The 20,233-nt window shown below is 36.5% G+C and overlaps 2 protein-coding genes across 8 annotated transcripts in view; one reads left to right on the top strand and one right to left on the bottom strand.

Annotated features, from left to right (window-relative positions):
• The window catches only part of Mettl25 (methyltransferase like 25), an 81,925-nt gene extending 68,245 nt beyond the window's left edge, over positions 1-13,680 (top strand). For 2 of the 7 annotated variants that reach the window (XM_060377974.1, XM_060377978.1), the window contains 3 exons: positions 11,221-11,295; positions 11,931-12,002; positions 13,392-13,680. In XM_060377974.1, coding sequence (XP_060233957.1) covers positions 11,221-11,295; positions 11,931-12,002; positions 13,392-13,493 — 249 coding nt within the window. In that variant the 3' untranslated portion in view covers positions 13,494-13,680. Of the gene's footprint in view, positions 1-11,220; positions 11,296-11,930; positions 12,004-13,391 lie in introns of those variants that run through there. The other 5 variants (XR_009590016.1, XM_060377975.1, XR_009590018.1 and 2 more) reach the window with 4 other exon arrangements.
• Positions 6,078-6,642, bottom strand: LOC132652177 (small ribosomal subunit protein eS7-like). Its single transcript, XM_060376920.1, is given in 3 exon segments — positions 6,078-6,208; positions 6,211-6,234; positions 6,237-6,642. Coding segments are annotated over 3 exon segments (561 nt in total).
• Positions 13,681-20,233: the final 6,553 nt, after the last annotated feature.

Below are 20,233 nucleotides of genomic sequence, written 5' to 3'. Positions count from 1 at the left end.
TTATTTTTTTTTTTGTGTGTCTGAATAAAATTCCCATTATATATGTATGCCACATTTTATCTGTTTCTGTATTGATGAACACTTAAGCTTATTCTCTAACTTGGGTATTATGAATTGTGTTCCAGCAATCGTAGCAGAACTCATTTCTCTGTAATATGATAACCTACATTCCCATGAGTGTAGGTGGATCATATGGTAGTTCTCCTTTTAGTTTCAGACACTTCTTAGAACTGTACTATTTTCAGTATGAATTTGCCATCTATATCCTTTATTATATGAGGTATAGTCCTTCTGCTTCTCCTAACCTCTTTAGTCTGTGTGATATATTACAGCTATTGATTTGTGTATGTTGAATCATGCTTCCCTCAAAAGAAAAAAACTTGATTATAGTGTGTGATTTTTATAATGTATTGGTGAATTGAGTTTGCAAGTATTTTATTAAGAGTTTTTACGTCTCTATGTGTTTCATTCTTAATTTAATTCTAAGAATTTTTTCCTTTCCTCCATGGCTTTTCAGTGATTCTCCCTATCTTATCATTTAGGAGTATATTGCTTGGTTTCCAAAACTTTGTTGAGTTTCCGTAGTTTCTCTTACTATTTACTACTATCTTTATTCCATTATTATCTAACATCATATACAAATTAATTTGATTCTTTTGTATTTTAATGACTTGACATAAGGCCCTAATTGTAATTTGTTTTAGAGGAAGTTGCATGGGCTTTGTGTTCTATAGCCATTGGGAACAAAAATCTTGTAGATGTCTGCTATGACATTTCAAGTCTGAATATTCTTTGTTGAATTTTTATATGAGTGATTTTTCTGTGGCTGAAACTAGGGTGTTGAGGTCACCCATTCATGCTGTGTATATGCCTGGCTCTTCTTTATGCTCCCTAGTTTGTTTATCAAAGCTAGAGCTCCAACAGTTGGTCAATGTATATTTAAATTGTTTTTTCTTCTTGATGGACTATACTTTTTAGTAATATGTCGTGACCTTTTTACCTCCTTAGACTGTATTTGTCTTTGTGTTTTCCTTCTAAGGTAATATGCCTATTTCCTACTATGGTTCACTTGATACAAACTCCTGTATGCTTTCGTTTTCTGTGGTAGTCTTTATTGTTAAGTTGTGTCTTTTAAAACAAAGGACTAGATCTTCTGGTTTGATACAGTCAGCTAGTCTACATGTCTTAATTGGAGCATTGAGACCATTAAAATCCATCAATGCTAAGATGCTTGCTGACTCCTATTACTACATTTCTAATGTTGGTCTGATACTATTTTGTTGTTTTGTTGTTCTCCCTTCTTTATCTTAGACATGTGTTGCCTACTGAATTGGAAATGTTTGATTCTATTCTAGTTCTCATTAAATTAAAAAAGGTTTGTGTGTGTTTGTATGTTTACATGTATGTTTATACATGGGGCCCATGGAGGACAGAAGAAAATGTTGTATCCCCTGGATCTATGTTACAGACAGTTGATTTGCCCAGCATGCATATTGGGAGCTAAAATCTAGTCCTTTGCAAGAACAAGTGCTCTTAAACTTCTCCAACCCCATAATGCTCATTTCTTAATCTGTTTCTCATAAGATGTATTCTTCCACATACAATACATTGTGTTGTGACTTTCTTCCTTCTGTGTGTGGAATTTCTTTAAGTATCTTCTTTAATACTTGCTTACTGGCAGTGAATTGTTTTCGTTTGTGCTTATCTTGGAACGTATTTCCCATCCATTTTAAGCTATATTTGTTAGATAAAATATAATCTATCTTGACAGTTATTTGCTTTCATGACCTGAAATATATCATTCCATGTGTTTCTAGTTTTTAAGCTTGTTTAAGTTTTATTTGTTATTATTGTGTGTGTGCGTGCATATGGGGAAGGTTCATACCTTTGGTGCACATGTGGAGATCAGAGAACAACTTTGTAGAGTCGGGTCTCTCCTTCCTCATTTATGTGGGTTCCAGTGATTAAACTCAGGATATCCACTGCACCATTTCATTTAGTTTTTACCTTTTCTGTTAAAGGGTATAATGTTGTTCTGGTATGTTTGACATAGGAAGTAATGAGTTTTTCTCTTGCTACTTTGTTCGTTTGTTCTCTAGCTTTAACATTTTTAAAATATGTCTCAGAGAGAGATTCTTTTCTAGCTGTGTCTATTTGGGGTTCTAAATTGTTCTTGAGTTAATCCATTCCTGTCATTCCCAACGTTTGGAAATTCTTATAATTGTATTAAGTGAGCAGTTTTTCTGTTCTCCTTTATTCTTGAGCTAATTTTGTACTAGTCAGTGGTATCGCAGCTACTTTAGTTTCACCATCTAGTGATGGGAAATAATTCAGTTATTAAGTCTCTGATCAGGTGGAAATAGAAAGAACCTGTGAAGGACTGCAGCTCTCATGAATTCATCCAGTGTGTGTTCTGAGCTTCATTAAGGCCACCTTTGCTACTCTGCAATCCTTCTTACAGATCTTTAAAAAAAAAAATAGAATAAATACAAAAAAAGAGATCCTTTGAAAGTAATATGCATGGATTTTTGTATTAGTTACTTTGCTATTGCTGTGAAGAAATGTCATGACCAAGACAAACTATAGAAGGAAATGTTCTCTTGGCTTATGTTTCCAGATTCTGTCATGGCAGGAAATCATGACAGTGACAGGCATGGTAGCAGGAACAGTTGAGAGCTCATTTCTTGACTCTCAAGAGGAAATACAGAGAGCAAACTGGGAATGTTATGTGACTTTGAATTCCCAAAGCCTGTCCCAGTGATGTCCTTCCTCCAGCCGTATTACTGAACTAACAAACAGCTCTGCCAGTCGAGCACCAGGTATCTGACTCTGTGGGGGGGACACTCTCATTAAAACCACCACAGTATTCTATACACAAAGACTGGCAGCATAACTGTCAACTAATTAGGTGGGGGCAGTACATAATAACTTTCTTCATAGAGTAGACTCTGGAAACAGAGAACAGAAGATTTCCCCAGTCAACAAAGCTGGCAGGCACTGTCAACATCAACAGGGATTGTGGATTGTATGGAGCCTTGATATGAGGTGTGAACAGTGCTTTACTCCAGCATTCTTCCTCTCACAACTTACAACCCATTTTGATTTTTGAAAAAAAAAATTCTAAATCATTCTAGAAGATTGTAAATTACATGATCAATATTTCTCAAACTGTTAAGTTCATCAAAAACAAGAAAAAGCATCAAAGCTAATACAGATGAATGTTATGTGACATCCTGTGTTTGATTCTGAAACTGAAAATGTATGTTATGCAAAAGCCAAGAAAATCTGAGTATAATATGAGCTTTAATTAAGAATATATCAGCATTACTTCTCTAATTAAAACTAATATACCACTTACATAAGATGGAGAGATGGGAAGAGTTGGGGTAGAGGAAAAACATGATCAGAATAAATTGTCAGATATTTTTTAAAAAATAAAATGCATATATGAAGATTATGCTGTTATCAAAACTACTGAAACATGATTGTGTATATACCAGCGTGAGGCTGGAGAGATGACTCAACAGTTAGGATCACTTGCTGCTTGTGCAGAGAACAAGAATTTAGTTCAGAGTATATACATGGGGGGTTCCATAGGATCTGTCACCCTCTTGTAGCCTCTGTGAACATATGCATACATTCAGCACACATACATATACTCAGACAAATGTGTATGCACATAAAGTTAAAAAAATCAATCAGTCAAAATATTTAAACAGCATAAGATGTTTATAAATTTCTGTTCATGCAAATATTGTTCTGAAATATTTTATCATGTTGAATTTAGTGATTATAAAATAATTGATATGATTTTGATTTTATAGGAGATTAAGACATAAGTTAAGTAGATTTTCTTTCTTTTTTGTGAGGCTTTGATATACTTTGTTTTAAATACCTAGTAAAGGTGGAGAAAATCTAGAAAGCTGCTTCCTGGGCACCTGAATTACTAGATGCAGGTACAAGTGGCTGGAACAACCCAAAACATCCAAGGCCACAGACTTGGTCACCATTTCTATTGAAGATTGTAAAGCTCTTATATTTTTACTTTTTATAAATTCTCATTCATCTACCTCTCTCCAGGTCTTCACTATATCAATATATATTGATATTAATATATATTAAATAATATAATTAGTATGTATTATATAATAATGGAATTAATATATATTTTACTATATTAATTTTTATTAAAAATAGATTCATTTCTCGTACAATCTATCTTGATTATAGTTTTTCTTCCCAGTTTCTCCCAACATTTTCTCATTCTCCACCTCTAGTACTTTTCTCTTGCTCATTAGTGGAGATCAGCCAAACTTTGACCCCCCCCCCAAAAAAAAGATAACTAAGCATGACAAAATAAAATACATGATGAATCAAAATCTATTGTATTGAAGTTGGAGATAAGTGGACTTTTAAGACAAGCTTTTTTTCTCTGTGGCCCTGCCTGTCCTAGAACTCACTCTGTAGAGCAGGCTGGAATGCTGCCCATCTTTGCCTTCTGAGTACTGGGATTAAAGGTGTGCACCACCACCACCACCACCACCACCACCACCACCACCACCACCACCACCACCGCTCCTTAAGCGGACTTCTAAAGACAAAATCTAGGTCACTGGGAAAGGAGTATTCTAATTTAAGACAACTAACTCCATAGCTGTTATCTTGTCATACTTACATAATAACAGGCATTGTTCACATGAAGAATGTTTGTTGTGCATGTTTTCCAGTTGGGAATGTTTTCTTTTTTTTTTTTTTTTTTAATTTTATTTTTTTCTTATCAGTTACATTTTGTTAATTCTGTATCACAGCCGTGTCCCTATCCCTCATTCCCTCCCAGACCCTCCCTCCCTCCCTCATCTCCACTGTGCCCCTTTCCAAGTCCACTGATAGGGGGGACCTCCTCCCCATTCATCTGATCCTGTTTTATCAGGTATCTTCAGGACTGGCTGCAAAGCCCTCCTCTGTGGCCTAACAGGACTGCTCCTCCCTTTGGGGGTGGGGAGGCCAAAGAGCCAGTCATTGAGTTCCTGTTAGAAATAGTCCTTGTTCCCCTCACTTTGGGAAAACAATTGGTTACTGAGCTACCACAGGCTACATCTGAGTGGAGGTTCTAGGTTATATCCATACATGGTCCTTGGTTGAATGTCAGTCTCAGAAAAGACCCTGTGCCCAGATATATTTGGTCCTTGTAGAGCTCCTATCCTTTCCCCATCAGACTAACTCCCCTTCTTTCTTATGATTCCCGGTACTCTGCCAAAGGTTTGGTCATGAGTCTTTGCTTTGAAAACACTGCTAGTTAGAGTCTTTCAGATACGCTCAGTAGACTCCTGTCATACGTTCTATGCACATCCCATCTGTCTTTCTAAACAAGGTTGTGGAGAAAGGGGAACCCTCCTCCACTGCTGGTGGGAATATAAACTGGTACAACTACTCTGGAAAGCTATCTGGCGCTTTCTAAGACAATTAGGAATAGTGCTTCCTCAAGACCCAGCTATACCACTGCTAGGTATATACCCAAAGTTTGTTCAAGTACACAAAAGGGATACTTGCTCAACCATGTTTATAGCAGCTTTATTTGTAATAGCCAGAACCTGGAAACAACCCAGATGTCCATCAACGGAGGAATGGGTACAGAAATTGTGGTATTTTTACACAATGGAATACTACTCAGCAATCAAAAAGGAGGAAATCATGAAATTTGCAGGCAAATGGTGGGATCTAGAAAAGATCATTCTGAGTGAAATATCCCAGAAGGAGAAAGACAAACATGGTATATACTCACTTATATAGACTATAAGATATGATAAACATAATGAAATCTGTACACCTAAAAAAGATAATCAATTGAGCGGACATGGGGTAAGATGATCAATCCTCGTTTAGAAAGACCGATGGGAATGTTTTCCAGTACTGCATTTATCAAGCACACTGGCTGCAAAGGAAGAATGAAGAGGAAATCCATGCTTGCCTACAAATAATTCTTTCTTTCTTTCTTTCTTTCGTTCTTTCTTTCTTTCTTTCTTTCTTTCCTTTTCTTTCTTTCTCTTTCTTTCTTTCACTTTATTCAGTCATTTTCTTTACAACTGAAACTCTAGGAATTCAAAATTAACATCATTGCCTGTGAGCTTCTTATACACACCAGAAAAAGTTTCAATCTTGTGTTCCACATTGTTCTGCTGTTCTTTGTCTAAATAAACCTTTATGAGCTGCTACCATCCAGTTTCACACAGAGTTCTTACCCACAATTTCACTTGGGCAAACCAAGTCCTCAAGGAAGGTGCCATGCACTGCTGTCAAGGTGCAGCTTCTGGGGCGCTTCTGCTTGTTTTTCGTTGGCTTTGGCAGAATCCTTCTGTGAATATTGAAGACTACGTGCTTTCTACTGAACTTTTTCTCTAATTCACGAACTAGCCAGACTTGGACTTTCTGGAAAGATTTCAGCTGAGAAACTGGCATAAAAATTATGATAGTTTTCTGACCACCACCAACTTCAATTTCCTTGGCCATGATGTTGAGTTCCTGTCCTTGCTCCTTAAGATCTGAGTTCATCTCCAGATGGAGCAGTGCCTGAGAGATGCCAAACTCAACTCCTCCAAGCCTCTCACCATTGAGCTTCACAATCTTGGCACTCGAGATATACATGGCTTCTTCCTTATGGAGTGCCGGCTTAGAAGAGCAATAAATTTATTTCTAAGCAGACTAAATATTAAGGTTTGTAATAAAGACAGAAGAAATTATGAGTTCCTGAGCAGTTAACAGAAAAATGTTTCCATCTGAATCTTAACTCTTGAAATTCTTCCAGGCAGCATGAATATGGTCAGGTGTACAAAATCTACTGGGCAGTAACACATATACTCTATATACATTACCTTACTAATATGTAAGGTCAGATTTAGCCAGAATAATTGAACAAATTACAGGGAGGGTTGGAGAGAGAATAAAGGGCCTAAGAGGATTGTTTGTTTACTATTTCCACTCCAATTTTCTTTCGAACTGACCATTTATTTGACCACAACCCATACTCCTTACAGACAGCTCAATTCATACTAAGGGCTTTTTCTACGGTTGGAGATTGGACAACAGGAAATAGAATTATATTCAGTGCTTCCATCAGCCATCAGTGTACATTCAGTGTTCAAAGGTAACAGGGATACAGGAACAGCACAGTTCACATTTAAAGTAATCTATCAGCAACCATTATTTCCCATATTTTCTCTGGATAGTACACTCCTACTATACTGAATTATCACACTTGGAGCTACTTTGTAGGACATGTACAAGTCTTCATTCAGCAGTTGAACTTAGTGGTTAGTGAGTCAATTATTTTCATTTCTAAACTTTTTAATGTCAGTTATATTACCAGAATAATAATATAAGTCATACGTAATTGATGAAGTTGCATGTTCAATAAACTGAATGCAAACAAGATTGTTTTTATAAAATGAATGTCTTTGTGGTGTACAGACCAAACGGGAGTAATCTGATGAAACTGCTCCCAGAGTACATGTCAAAAACAAGCATGGTGGTGTACCCTGGAATCCCAGCATTTGGGGGCCCCAGGCAAGAGGAGTGCAAATCTAAGACCAGACTGGGCTACACATCAAGAGCTAATCTCTTGAAACAAAAATATGCCAACCAAATAAGTAAAATACATGTGTGATAGTTTCAACGAGAACAGCAATCAGACCATGGATGCTTAGTCTCCAGGTGGTGAAACTGTTTGGGAAGGATTAGGAGGTGTGGCCCTGTTAAAGGAGGTGTGTCAATGAAATTGGAGTTTGAGGTATCAAAAACCCATGCCATTCCCAGTTAGCTCTCTGGCTCTTTGTTTTGGTTGTTTTACAGTGTAGTTCTCAGCTACTGTTCCAGTGCAATGCCTACATGCCTGCCTGTCTGTTGCTTTGTTCCCTTTGTGATAGCCATGGACTCACCCCCTGAAACTGTTAAATTCCAATAAATTTTTTCTTCTATAAGTTGCCTTGGTTATGGTATCTCATTACAGCAATAGAAAAGTAACTAAGACAGCACATCAAAGCAAGTGAAAGAAGACAAAAACTGAAAAAAATTAAAAAGATAAATGTTAGAGTTTTCTCATATGTATTTTTTTTTCAAATTCTTCTATAGCTTTGAAATTCTAAATCTTAAAGTACAAAAGTGTATAGTGGCAATCAGAGGCAAGTGAAGGTCTGATCTCACAAAGGTCAAAATCAAAGCTTTAGCATATTTCTCCCAATGTCCTAAGTTTATCAGTTGAAGGACAGTGTGAACTCTTAATCTCTATCATGTCGATTTCTGCAAATATGGGTTTTTTATGTGGCTCTGAATTCTCCATGTTATTTTCTCTTGGTGCCAGTTGAGAAGAACCAGTGGCTGTGGTTTTGTTGTTGTTTTGTTTTGTTTTGTTTTGTTTTGTTTTGTTTTGTTTTAGATAGCACTTATTGACTTTGCTGTTTAGGAGACATAATGTTAGAGAACTATCTTCTGTTGGGTTTGCGGGACCTGTGACGCCAGGTATGTCTTTGGGCTCTTCCTATGTCACTCCATCATGGCTATTGTACTTTATGAGACACCTAATTTAAGATTTAAAATGAGGCTCATAATCTGCTTTTATACAACGCTAGGTAGAGTCTTTCAGAGACCCTCAGTGGTCCCTGTTTTCTCTTTCTTCCAATGTCCATCCCATTTGCCTTTCAGAGAGAGGACTGATCATCTTACCCAGGTCCTCCTTCTAGCTCACCTTCTTTGGGTGTACAGACCTGGAGAGGACAGGAGCACCACAAGGAGAGCAACAGAACCAAAATATCTGGGCACAGGGGTCTTTTCTGAGACTGATACTCTAACCAAGGACCATTCATAGATATAACCTAGAACCCCTGCTCAGATGTAGCCCATGGCAGCTCAGTATCCAAGTGGATACCCTAGTAAGGGGAACATGGGCTGTCTCTGACCTGAACTCAGTGGCTAACTCTTTGACCGCCTCCCTTGGAAGGCAGAGCAGCCTTGCCAGGCCACAGAGGAGGACAATGCAGCCAATTCTGATGAGACCGGACAAGCTAGGGTCAGATGGATGGGGAGGAGGACTTCCCCTATCTGTGGACTTGGAGAAGGGCATAGGAGGAGATGAGGAAGGGAGGGTGGGATTGAAAGGGGAGGAGGGGGGGGCTACAGCTGGGATCCAAAGTGAATAAACTTTAATTAATATAAAAAATAAAAATTTCAAAGTCTCTCTGCGGTAGGCTCCTTCCTGTTACTTGTTTTCTCCTACTTCCAGTGTCCATCTCATTTGTTTTTCTAAGTGAGGATTGATCATCTTATCCCATTAGGTGTAGAGATTTTAGTATGTTTATCCTATCTTATAGGTCTAGTATCCACTTAAAAGTGAGTATATACCATGTGTGTCTTTCTGCTCCTGGGGTACCTCACTCAGGATGATCTTTTCTCTGAAAAACTCTACCTAGCAGTGTATCAAAGCAGATGCTGAGACTCATAACCAAACTTTGGGCAGAGTACAGGGAATCCTATGAAAGAAGGGGGAATTAGTATGACCTGGAGAGGACAGGAGCTCCACAAGGACCAAATTTATCAGGTCACAGGGGTCTTCTATGAGACTTGTTTCTCCAAGCAAGGACCATGTATGGATATAACCTAGAACCCCTGCTTGGATGTAGCTCATGGTACCTCAGTATCCAAGTGGGTTTCCCTAGTAAGCAGAACAGGGACTATTTCTGACATGAACTCAATGGCTAGCTCTTTGACCTCCCTCCTCCCTGAGGGAGGAGCAGCCCTGCTAGGCCACAGAGGAGGACTGTGCAGCCAGTCCTGAAGATACCTGATGAGCTAGGTCAGATGGAAGGGAAGGAGGACCTCCCCTATCAGTGGACTTGGAAAAGGGCAGGAAGGAGATGAGGGAGGGAGGGTAGGATTGGGAGGGAATGAGGGAGAGGGCTATGGCTGAGATACAAAGTATTTTTTATATTAACCTGTGATTAATATAAAAAATAAAAATTATAGTAAAAAAATAAAATAAAAATTTAATTAAAGATTTAAAATGATCTGTTAAAGAAGTACTGTTCCTGTGGCCTGGTAAGGCTGCTGCCCTCTGAGGGGGAGGTGATCAAAGAGCAGACCAATCAGTTCATGTCAAAGACAGTCCCTGTTCCCATTACTATGGAACCCACTTGGACACTAAACTGCCATGGGCTACATCTGTGCAGAGGTTCTAGGTTATCTCTATGCATGGTACTTGATTGGAGTATGAGTCTCTGGGAAGACCCCTGTGTTCAAATATTTTTGGTTCTGTTGCTTTCCTTGTGGAGCTCCTGTCCTCTCCAGATCTTACTATTTCCCACTTCTTTCATAAGATTCCCTGCAATCCCCTCAAAGGTTGGCCACATCTGCTTTGATAGTCTGCAGGGCAGAGCCTTTCAGAGGCCCTCTGTGGCAGGTTCCTAACTTGTTTCCTGTTTTTTTCTTCTTCTGATGTCCATCCTCTTTGCCTTTCGGTATGGGGATTGAGCATTTTAGCCAGAGTCCTCCCTCTTGATTACAGTGTAGCCACTTCTGATGACATCTGATAGACTAGGATCAGAAGGAAGGAGAGGAAGACCTCCCCTGTCAGCGGACTTGGGGAGGGGCATGTGTGGAGAAGGGGGAAGGAAGGTGGGATTAGGAAGGGAGGAGGGAGGGGTTTATGGGGGGATACAAAGTGAATAAAGTGTAATTAATAAAAATTAAAATTAATTAAAAAAGTACTGTTTCTGTTTCTTCCTGTATTTGCTTATTTGAAATATTCTGGAGATAGAAGATGAGAAAGCCATGCTTTTTCTAGACTGGTACTTTATTTCAACAAAGGCTAGATATTAAAGGTTATGCATTACTACAGATATATATCTATATCTATATATGCAAATGTATATATGTTATAAATAAGTTATAGCTTCATATATTGCTTGTTTTGCTTATTTAGCTAAAAGTGAAATATTTTACCACTATGTACTGAATTTGGAAAAAAACAAGATAGGGTTTTTTATGAAATGGTAAAAATATCAGTTCAAAATATTTGAATTAACGAATTTTGTTATATGTACTTGCTCTTCAACTCTTCACACATTACAGTTATCTTAAATCGGTATTATACTTACTTTAGGTTATATTATAGGAGTTCTTAGTAATTTAACTTTAAGCATTGATAAATTTATTCTTACTGTTTTTATTTGCAAGGTCTCTGAAGAAATTATAATGGACTACTATGAGAAACATAAACCTAGAATGAATGAGCTGGAGGCATTTAATATGGTAAGTCATATGTATGTATAATTCATATATATATGTATAATACATATATATGTATATAATTCATAATATATATATGAATTATATGGGTATGTTGCTAGACTAGAAAAGTATCCTATTAAATTTTATCATGGGCCAACCAATCTGTGTTGTTGTTGTGTGTTTGAGAGTTGGTGTGTGCATGTGTGTGTTGTCTCTGTAGGAAAACTATTTGGGATCATTTCCTATTTCAGAACTATATTAGGTGTTAGTAATGTCATAAAATGAGCACATGGTAGATTTCCTTTAAAGTGCATCATAAATGCACAGAGTGATGCTTCAGAGTTCTTTGAACACATGTTGATCTCCAGAGCAGTTATTTCACAAGCTTTCCTTTTAATGAATTGCATTCTTAAGAGTGCTTTAAAAGCTTTCCATCACATGATTGCTTCCTGGATTCCACCTCATGTCTCTTAGAAGGCATTCTTTTCCTATTATTGGTAAAGAAAAGCTTTTGATCTGTAGTATTCATTTTCTGAAGATGTACAGTGGGTATCGGGTACCTGACATATGTGCAGTTTTGTGGATATATTTTGTCAAACATAAATGTTAAGCAAATAAACTTTTAAAGCCCCAATCCCTTTCATGTTCTCTTGCAGTTGAAAGTTGTTCTGGCTCCTTGTATAGAAACCCTGATTCTTCTTGATCGACTTTGTTACCTGAAGGAACAGGTCAATTATGTTATTTTTTCAATACGTAGCAAATATCTTTATTAGGTAGAATAAAACAAGTAAATTCATATAGCTGAGTTAATGTTATTTCATAGAAATGAGTAAGATAATGTCTCTCGTGCTCTAATACCTTTAATATTCACTTATTTCCTACTTCCTAGATGCACATATGTACAGCAGATGTCCTCAGGAAAATTGCTGCAATAAACTTGATGTTCTTTTAATTATGTGATAGTTAATATTCATAGGCAATGAATATAAGCAACCATATATGATTTTAGAGCCAAAATTAATTACAGCCAGACATTAAAGATCCTGTGTATACATTTCACTTTTTAAGACCTGATCTTTTAATGTGCTTTGGACATATGTGTCCTATAACATACAAATGTCTTTCTAGTCAATGAAGAGTATTTCTCCCCCAGAGTAGTATTTCTTCTGTGTTGTGTGGTCTGCTGAGCTGTGATCAGTAAATTGTTTTAAATTGTTAATTCCCCTCAAGAAATCAACTTATTGTCCACTACAAATCCTTTAAGAAATTTATTTTGTCATACAATGCTTTTTCTTTTCAAATGCTTCTTGAAACAAATAGATTTAAATGAATGTCTTTATTTTATATGGTAGTTTTATTACATATTAAGGTAATTTTTGAAGTATTTAAATAACATATTTTCCTTAGCCATCATTTAATTCCAAATCACTACAAAGCCTTGATCCTCAAAGTGAGGGGTAAGATACTCAGCAATTATTTTAATAGGTACTCATATCCATTCTCAAAAAAAACTCCATTGACGTAGGCAAACAGTTAAGTAAAATACCATGCAACAAAATTAATAGGTCCAAATATTTAAATGTCTTATGAAAGTACTCATATTTATTTAAAAAATTACGCTATGTACTATAACAAAAGAAAATTAAAAGGAGTAATATTCCTGCCTTTCAGACTTAATTATTAAATGTTATATACATTTTATAATGATGTCGAACATGAAGATTGTACATGTGTGTGCTAACTCTTTATAGTTTAAAACTATAGTAATTGTTTAGTGTACTTTTTTAATTTAGCATTTTCTTACTATCTGTACAAGGTGAATAATATTTCATCATAAAATTGTTTCTTTAATGTACAGTATTTGTTATTAGCCTTGTCCAGCTTTTCTATATTGAAACAAAGAATACAGTAGTCAGTCTCTATAGGTGTATATTTTTTCAATATAACTTCTTGAAAATGAAATTGTAAATGTTAATCTTCATTCATCAAAAAAATTAGCCTTTGGTTTCTATTTATATTTTCTATTACAGTGTGTAGTTCAATCCATCTATGTAGTCTGACTCATCCTTATTTTATTTACTCAAAAATAGTTCTGTAAATTCTTTTTCAATTTTCAGGAGGATATAGCATGGTCTGCTCTTGTGAAGCTGTTTGATCCTGTACAGTCTCCCAGATGCTATGCTGTCATTGCTCTCAAGAACCAACGTGACCACAGCTGAAGCAGATTGTGAGTCTGCCTGTTTGGGGACTTACCTCAAAGACTACTTTTCTACACATTTATATCCTGTGATGTAAACATTTTTAAATTTCTGTATTTTTGAACAATAAAATAATGGCTAACAACATAAAATCATCCTCAGTTTTTCTTCTCAAAGCATACATTAATAAAATAAGAATTTATGAAAATATGACCAACATTTTTTAGTATATCAATAAATTCAGTTTTAATTTCTGTACAATATTTGGGACCCACATGTCACATTTTAAGCTTTAGTTATTTAATAAAAAAAAATGATAATCCCAAATGTAGGTGTTGTCAAATGCTGAGTATTATATGCATTTTTCACAACACTATGGAATAGTTTTCCACATTGCCATAAAAGGGAGATGTATATTTAAAAAGACTCGTGATCAGGTTTCAAGAAGAGGTCAGTTATAAAATGTGCTTAATATAGGTCATATTTTATGCTGTTTTAATATAAAGTATATGGAGTAATATACTATTTTAAGGAAATGTACATTTTAAGAGTAAGTATTCACTTTAAGCACTTTTTAATTTTATTATTATTATTATTATTTATTACAATTTATTCAATTTTGTGTCCCAGCTGTGTCCCTCTCCCTTGTCTCCTCCCAATCCCACTCCTCCTCCCTCTTTTCCCTTTGTACACCTTTCCCCAATCTACTGATAAGGAAGGTCCTCTTCCCCTTCTATTTAACACTAGCCTTTCAGGTCTCATCAGGACTGGTTGCAGCTCTATTCATAATAGCCAGATGTTGGAAATAACCTAGATGTCCCTCAGTGGAGGAATGGATACAGAAATTGTGGTACATTTACACAATGGAATACTACTCAGTAATTAAAAAGAAGGAAATAATGAAATGTGCAGGCAAATGGCGGGATCTAGAAAAGATCATCTTGAGTGAGGTATCCCAGAAGCAGAAAAATACACATGGTATATACTCACTCATAAGTGGATATTAGCCACATAGTATTGGATAAACATACTAAAATCTATACTCCTAAAAAAGCTAAACAACAAGGAAGACTCTAGAGCAGATGCACAATCCTCATTCAGAATGAGAAGACAGGGAACAGGACAGGAGCCTACCACAGACAGCCTCTGAAAGACTTCACTTTAAGCATTCTTGAGGCTATTTATCCTACTAAAATGAAGTGATAGGGAGATGCTGAGGGGAATTAAGTTGTGATATAACAGCTGAGTGAAGCCAGATTGAATGGGAGACCTCTCCCTGCCCAGTGTAGAACAAGTCCCTTTCTTTAACAAAAGACAAATTTCTCCCGTGTACTAAAGAGATGAACAGCTAGAATAAGGTCTCCTCAATGCTTAGCTGCAGGACTCTCCTAGAGTCTCTAGAAAAGAAAAAGGAACTACTTTTGTAATGAGCATTTCTGTAGATGAGAAGGACTTTGTCTTTGGGATTACATCATGGAATTTGCAACAGATGTGTATACAAATGATCAGGAACTGTTCCCAGGGAGTACTTTCCTGGTGAGCTACTTCAAACTACTTTTTATTTGATAGGAATTCAAGAGTCTGGAGGTGGCAGCTCAATTTTGAGGAGTTCCTATGTACTAGTCACATATTTTAATGATTATCAGTATTTTATCAGTCTTATGTCAACTTTATGAATATTTATATACATGCACTTCCACTAAAACTTCCTCTGCTAAAAAATTGTTAAGAAAATCCCAGAAGGCATGGGATTATTTTTTGTGCTTTTCTTTTTTTTTAATTTTTTTTTATTAATTACACTTTATTTTCTTTGTATTCCCCCTGTAGTTCCCTCCCTCCTCCCCTCCCAATCTCTCCCTTTCTCCTCCTCCATGCATGCCCCTCCCCAAGTCCACTGGTAGGGAAGGTCTTCTTTTCCTTCCTTCTGATCCTAGTCTGTTAGGTCTCATCAGGAGTGACTGCATTGTCTTCCTCTGTGGCCTGGTAAGGCTGTTCCTGCCTCAGGGGGAGGTGATCAAAGAGCAGGCCAATCAGTTCAAGTCAGAGACAGTCCCTGTTCCCATTACTGTGGAACCCACTAGGAGCCTGAACTGTCATGGGCTACATCTGTGCAGGGGTTCTGGGTTATCTCCATGTATGCTACTTGTTTGGACTATCAGTCTCAGGGAACACCCATGTGCTCAGATTTTTTGGATCTGTTACTCTCCTTGTGGAACTCCTGTCCTCTCCAGGTCTTACAAACTCCCACTTCTTTCATAAGATTCCCTGCAATCTCCTCAAAGGTTGGCCATAAGTCTCAGCATCTGCTTTGATAGTCTGCAGGGCAGAGCCTTTCAGAGGCCCTCTGTGGCAGGCTCCTAACTTGTTCCCTGTTTTCTCCTTCTTCTCATGTCCATCCTCTTTGCCTTTTGGGATGGGGATTGAGCATTTTAGTCAGAGTTCTCCCTCTTGATTGGTTTCTTTAGATGTACAGATTTTAGTAGGTTATCCTATATTATATGTCTATATGAGTGAGTATATACAGTGTGTGTCTTTCTGCTTCTGGGGCAGCTCACTGAGGATGATCTTTTCCAGTTCCTGCCATTTACCTGCAAATTTTATGATTTCCTTGTTTTTTATTGCTGAGTAATATTCCATTGTGTAGATGTACCATACTTTCTGTACAATAAGGATATTTGCTCAACCATGTTTGTAGCAGCTTTATTTGTAATAGCCAGAAGCTGGAAACAGCCAAGATGCCCCTCAACTGAGGAATGGATACAGAAAGTATGGTACATCTGCACAATGGAATACTACTCAGCATGGGATTTTTTTGTAATCAATTTATTATCTGTTTCTAAAACCTAGGTGTCTCTCTCTATAATAACATTATGGGGCTTCTCATTTGCATTGTTTTGATTTGCTAAGAACGACCTTTTATCAGTTCAGTTTGAACTTGATTAAGTTCAAGTTATTGTTTAAGGGTTTGAGATTTTTGTTTTTATTACATCTTTTTTGTTGTTTGCTGGGGTATGACAGTTAGTTGGTACATGTATGCCACAGCAGTGTGTGGAGGTCAGAGAATTACTTGTGGGAGTCAGTTCCTTCTTTCTACCATGTGAATTCCAAGGATCATACTGATACCATCAATCAATGGTGAATGCCTTTGCCTTCTGAAGCATCTCACTGATCTTTGTTTATTTATTTGTTGGGTTTTGTTTTCTTAATCGTAGTTAGTAATGTGATCTCTAGTGCATCAGACCCTCTTTGCTGTCCCAAGTTTGGTGCTAATAGGATTGATCAGCTCCTGCCAGTTACAAGCCTAAGGAACTACTAAAAACTTCCTCCTTCAGCCTTCTTAGTGAAGTGGTTATGCCATGTAATAATTCCTGAAAACATACATACAAGTAACATACAGGCTAAATAGGTTATATTTAGAAATATATACGTATATGCATATACACGTGCTGTAACAATTAAAGAGGCCATGAATGTGAAAGGAGAAAAGGGTTATATGAGGTTTGGAGGGAAGAAAGGGGAAAGAGAAATGCTTTAATTATATTATGTCAAAAAAAAAAAAAAACCAAAACAAGAAAGACAAATATATAGTGAATTCATCTCTCATATTAATACTGATTGGCTGCGGAATACTATGCCTTAAAGATGGAGCTGGTTTCCGCCTTCCACCTTCCCGATGGTGAGTGCTCTCTGTCACGAACAACTCCACATTTGGCTAAGGCCAAGGATCTGGCTTGCTTCCATGTATGTGGACCTATCTGCATTGCCCCCGTGGCACGCCTGGGTTGGCTACCCAGAGGCTATTTAAGCTGTGGGCTGGCTTTCCCCAGGGTCCGAGGATTGTTCAATGTTCCTGAATAAACTGCATTGAAAAAAAAAAAAAAAGAAAGACAAATATATAGTGAATTCATCTCTCATATTAATACTGATTGGCTGAGAATCTTCCCAGTTTTAATCTAACAGTTTATTTCGTTACTTATACTAAAGTGCCTTTTATTTCAACATACTGTCCTTTTATTTCCTCACATTATTTGCAATATGTAGCTATCTCAGAAGGTCTAGCTAGCCTTTCCCTTTGTAATTTTACTTCTGTAAAAATTTAACAACTCTCTTTGGCAACCAAGTATGCATTTAACGCTCATCTCTCATTATGATACAAAGACCTCATATGTGAAACCACGATTTGCATACAAACATGAACTACAACTATTAACAATTAAAGTTTACAGTAACCTTTATTTTAAGATATGAGCAGAAGTTAAATATCAGTTTAGACATACAGTAACAAAAGACAATATATGTGATCATATTGAGATAACATTCCGGAGATAACATTTATGTATTTACATACATAAATCTCCGTTGCAGTGATTGTAGATATCCACCTCATAAAAGCTGCCCTTTCAGAGTTAGTTTCACAGTTCACTGAAGAGCATGATACTTTGATAAGAGCATCAATCTGCTAATCACTTTCTGGATGACCTAGAACAAGAGGCTTAACAACTCCAGGTTCATTTGAAAAATGGAGTCTCATTTAATACTCACTTCACAAATAGTTAGTGAACGCCTACCATATGTCTATGATGGACTCTTCGGGTTATTTTTCAGTGAATAAACAAGACTTCAAAAGGGGACTAAGTAATGTCACCAACGCACTGTATTCTAAACAGTGGAGACTTGAGGTTCCATATTGTTTTCTCAGATTTTGGAATATTTGCGTATACATCTGCAATACCTTATGGATATGACCCAAGTATAAGCCTACAATTTCATTTGAGATTCATATGCATTTTATACAACCTTGGAATAAATTTTTTATTTATTCAAATTGAAAATAAATTTTTCTCAATTTTTAATTATTTTGTGCATGAAACATTTACTTGGTACGGGATTTTCTATGTATGACATTTCTACATATGGCATGAAATAGTTTGAATCTGCTCATTTAAGTTTTAGGCTTTTCAGGTTAGGAATGCTTAACCAGAAGTGCCATAGTTTAGATTTTCGTGATGTAAATCATTTAACTCAAAATTATTTAAATTGGGTAAGTAGCTCAGCTCTTCAGCTGTACCTCAGTTTTCATCTATTAATTGTTTCCTTTCATAATGTTGATACGATTTTTATAATCCATTTCTTCAGTAATCATGTTAAAAACTTCAACCCCAACAAAGGGAAATGGAGCCTTTGGAAAGTATTTAGGTCCTAAACACTCTACTGTTATGAATGAATTTATGGGGGTATGTTCCTTCTTTGTTCTTCTGTTTTTCACCACAGAAGACACAATAAAAAGACCCACACCAGTAGGCAACACCATCAGACTGCTCAGCTTCCAGACTGTAAAATAATGAATTTTTATTGTATATAAATAACTCAGTCTCAGATGTGTTTATACCAACTTAAAACAGAAAGACAGCTGTTTTGAGGAATGTACTAAGTGCTACTGAACTCCAAGACAGCCATCAAAAACTGAGATTAAGTTTATTAGAACTAAAAAAAAAAAAAAAAAAAAAAAAAAAAAAAAAAAAAGCTTATTAGAACTCACTGCAGCAACAGAGATGGCCTGCTTGACAGTTGTCAGTCAGTGTTGTTGAAGGGGAAGCTCAGGAGGATATTTATGTAATCAAAGTGTCTGGGCTCCATTGTGAAAAAGCCTGGCCTTTGTAAATGTCTAGAACCATTGTCCAAGTCCAAGATAAATATATATAGCAGTGCAAGGATCTTGAGGAAAGTTTTGATCAGTAAACTTGCTTGATAAGTGAGCTCTTACCCAGGTAAGATTATGTTTCTGAGATAAGCTAATATGTAAGAATTTCCTGAAACAAACAATGAGGTTATTTATTGCTTTACAGCCTTATCTTTCCCAGGCAAAGTTTTCCTGTAACAAACAAATAAATCATGGTGACGCAGGTGGTTTCATTTCTTAGACCCCAGAGCTCCATCACACTGATGCAGGTGGTGCAATTCCAAGTGTAAAGCACTTACTTCCTGGCTCTGACTGCATGGTATTTAATACTTGTATTAGTTAAGTATCCTGGAGGGACAGAAATGCGAACTTGTTCGTGTTTATAGCATTGAATTAATAGGAAAAAGCGTGTTCTAAATTCTAGTCAAACGACTTGCAAAGAAATTATCTACATTTAAAGGTGAAGTACTATCAGATGAAAAGCAAAGTCTTATAGCATTTTTGCTTGCTGAGATAATTCATTCTCTTTTAATTAATCATTTGGAAGGGACTAGGGAATTAAACTCAAATGTACTTTACCAGGTGCTGTATCTGAAGATTAATATTGATTTTATGCTAATTTCTATCTTTTATGGTCTGTATTTTCAATCTCATTTATTTATCTATGGTCATAAACAGAGACTTAACACAAAAAGTTATTTTTTCCATATATTATGCATTAATGATTGTTCTTTGACTTGTGGTTCTAGCCCTAGCACAGATGATGGTGGTGGTGGTGGTAGTGATATACTAATCCCCCTTTTAAGCTTTAAGTAATTTTAAGCTTTAAGTAATTAAGCTGGTATCTCTTTCATGAGGCATGAAGTTTCTTATTTTCCTAAATGGCTGTGAGTTTGGGTTTTGGGCAGGGCTCAAATTTTTGTTATTCTTTATTCTTTTTAGTTTCTTTTCAGAATATAAGAAAATATATTTAGTTCTTCCAAACCTTAGCTCATTGATAGAAAATCACACAAAAATATCATTGCTGTAAATTATTCCACAAAGATTTATAGCCAAGAGGTGTGCTGTTACAAAGAAACAC

Source organism: Meriones unguiculatus, chromosome 2 (genome assembly GCF_030254825.1).
Source record: "Meriones unguiculatus strain TT.TT164.6M chromosome 2, Bangor_MerUng_6.1, whole genome shotgun sequence".
In the NCBI taxonomy this organism is placed as follows: domain Eukaryota; kingdom Metazoa; phylum Chordata; class Mammalia; order Rodentia; family Muridae; genus Meriones; species Meriones unguiculatus.
The sequence above is the reverse complement of the archived record's forward strand: the minus strand, read 5'-3'. Positions and strand labels throughout refer to the sequence as shown.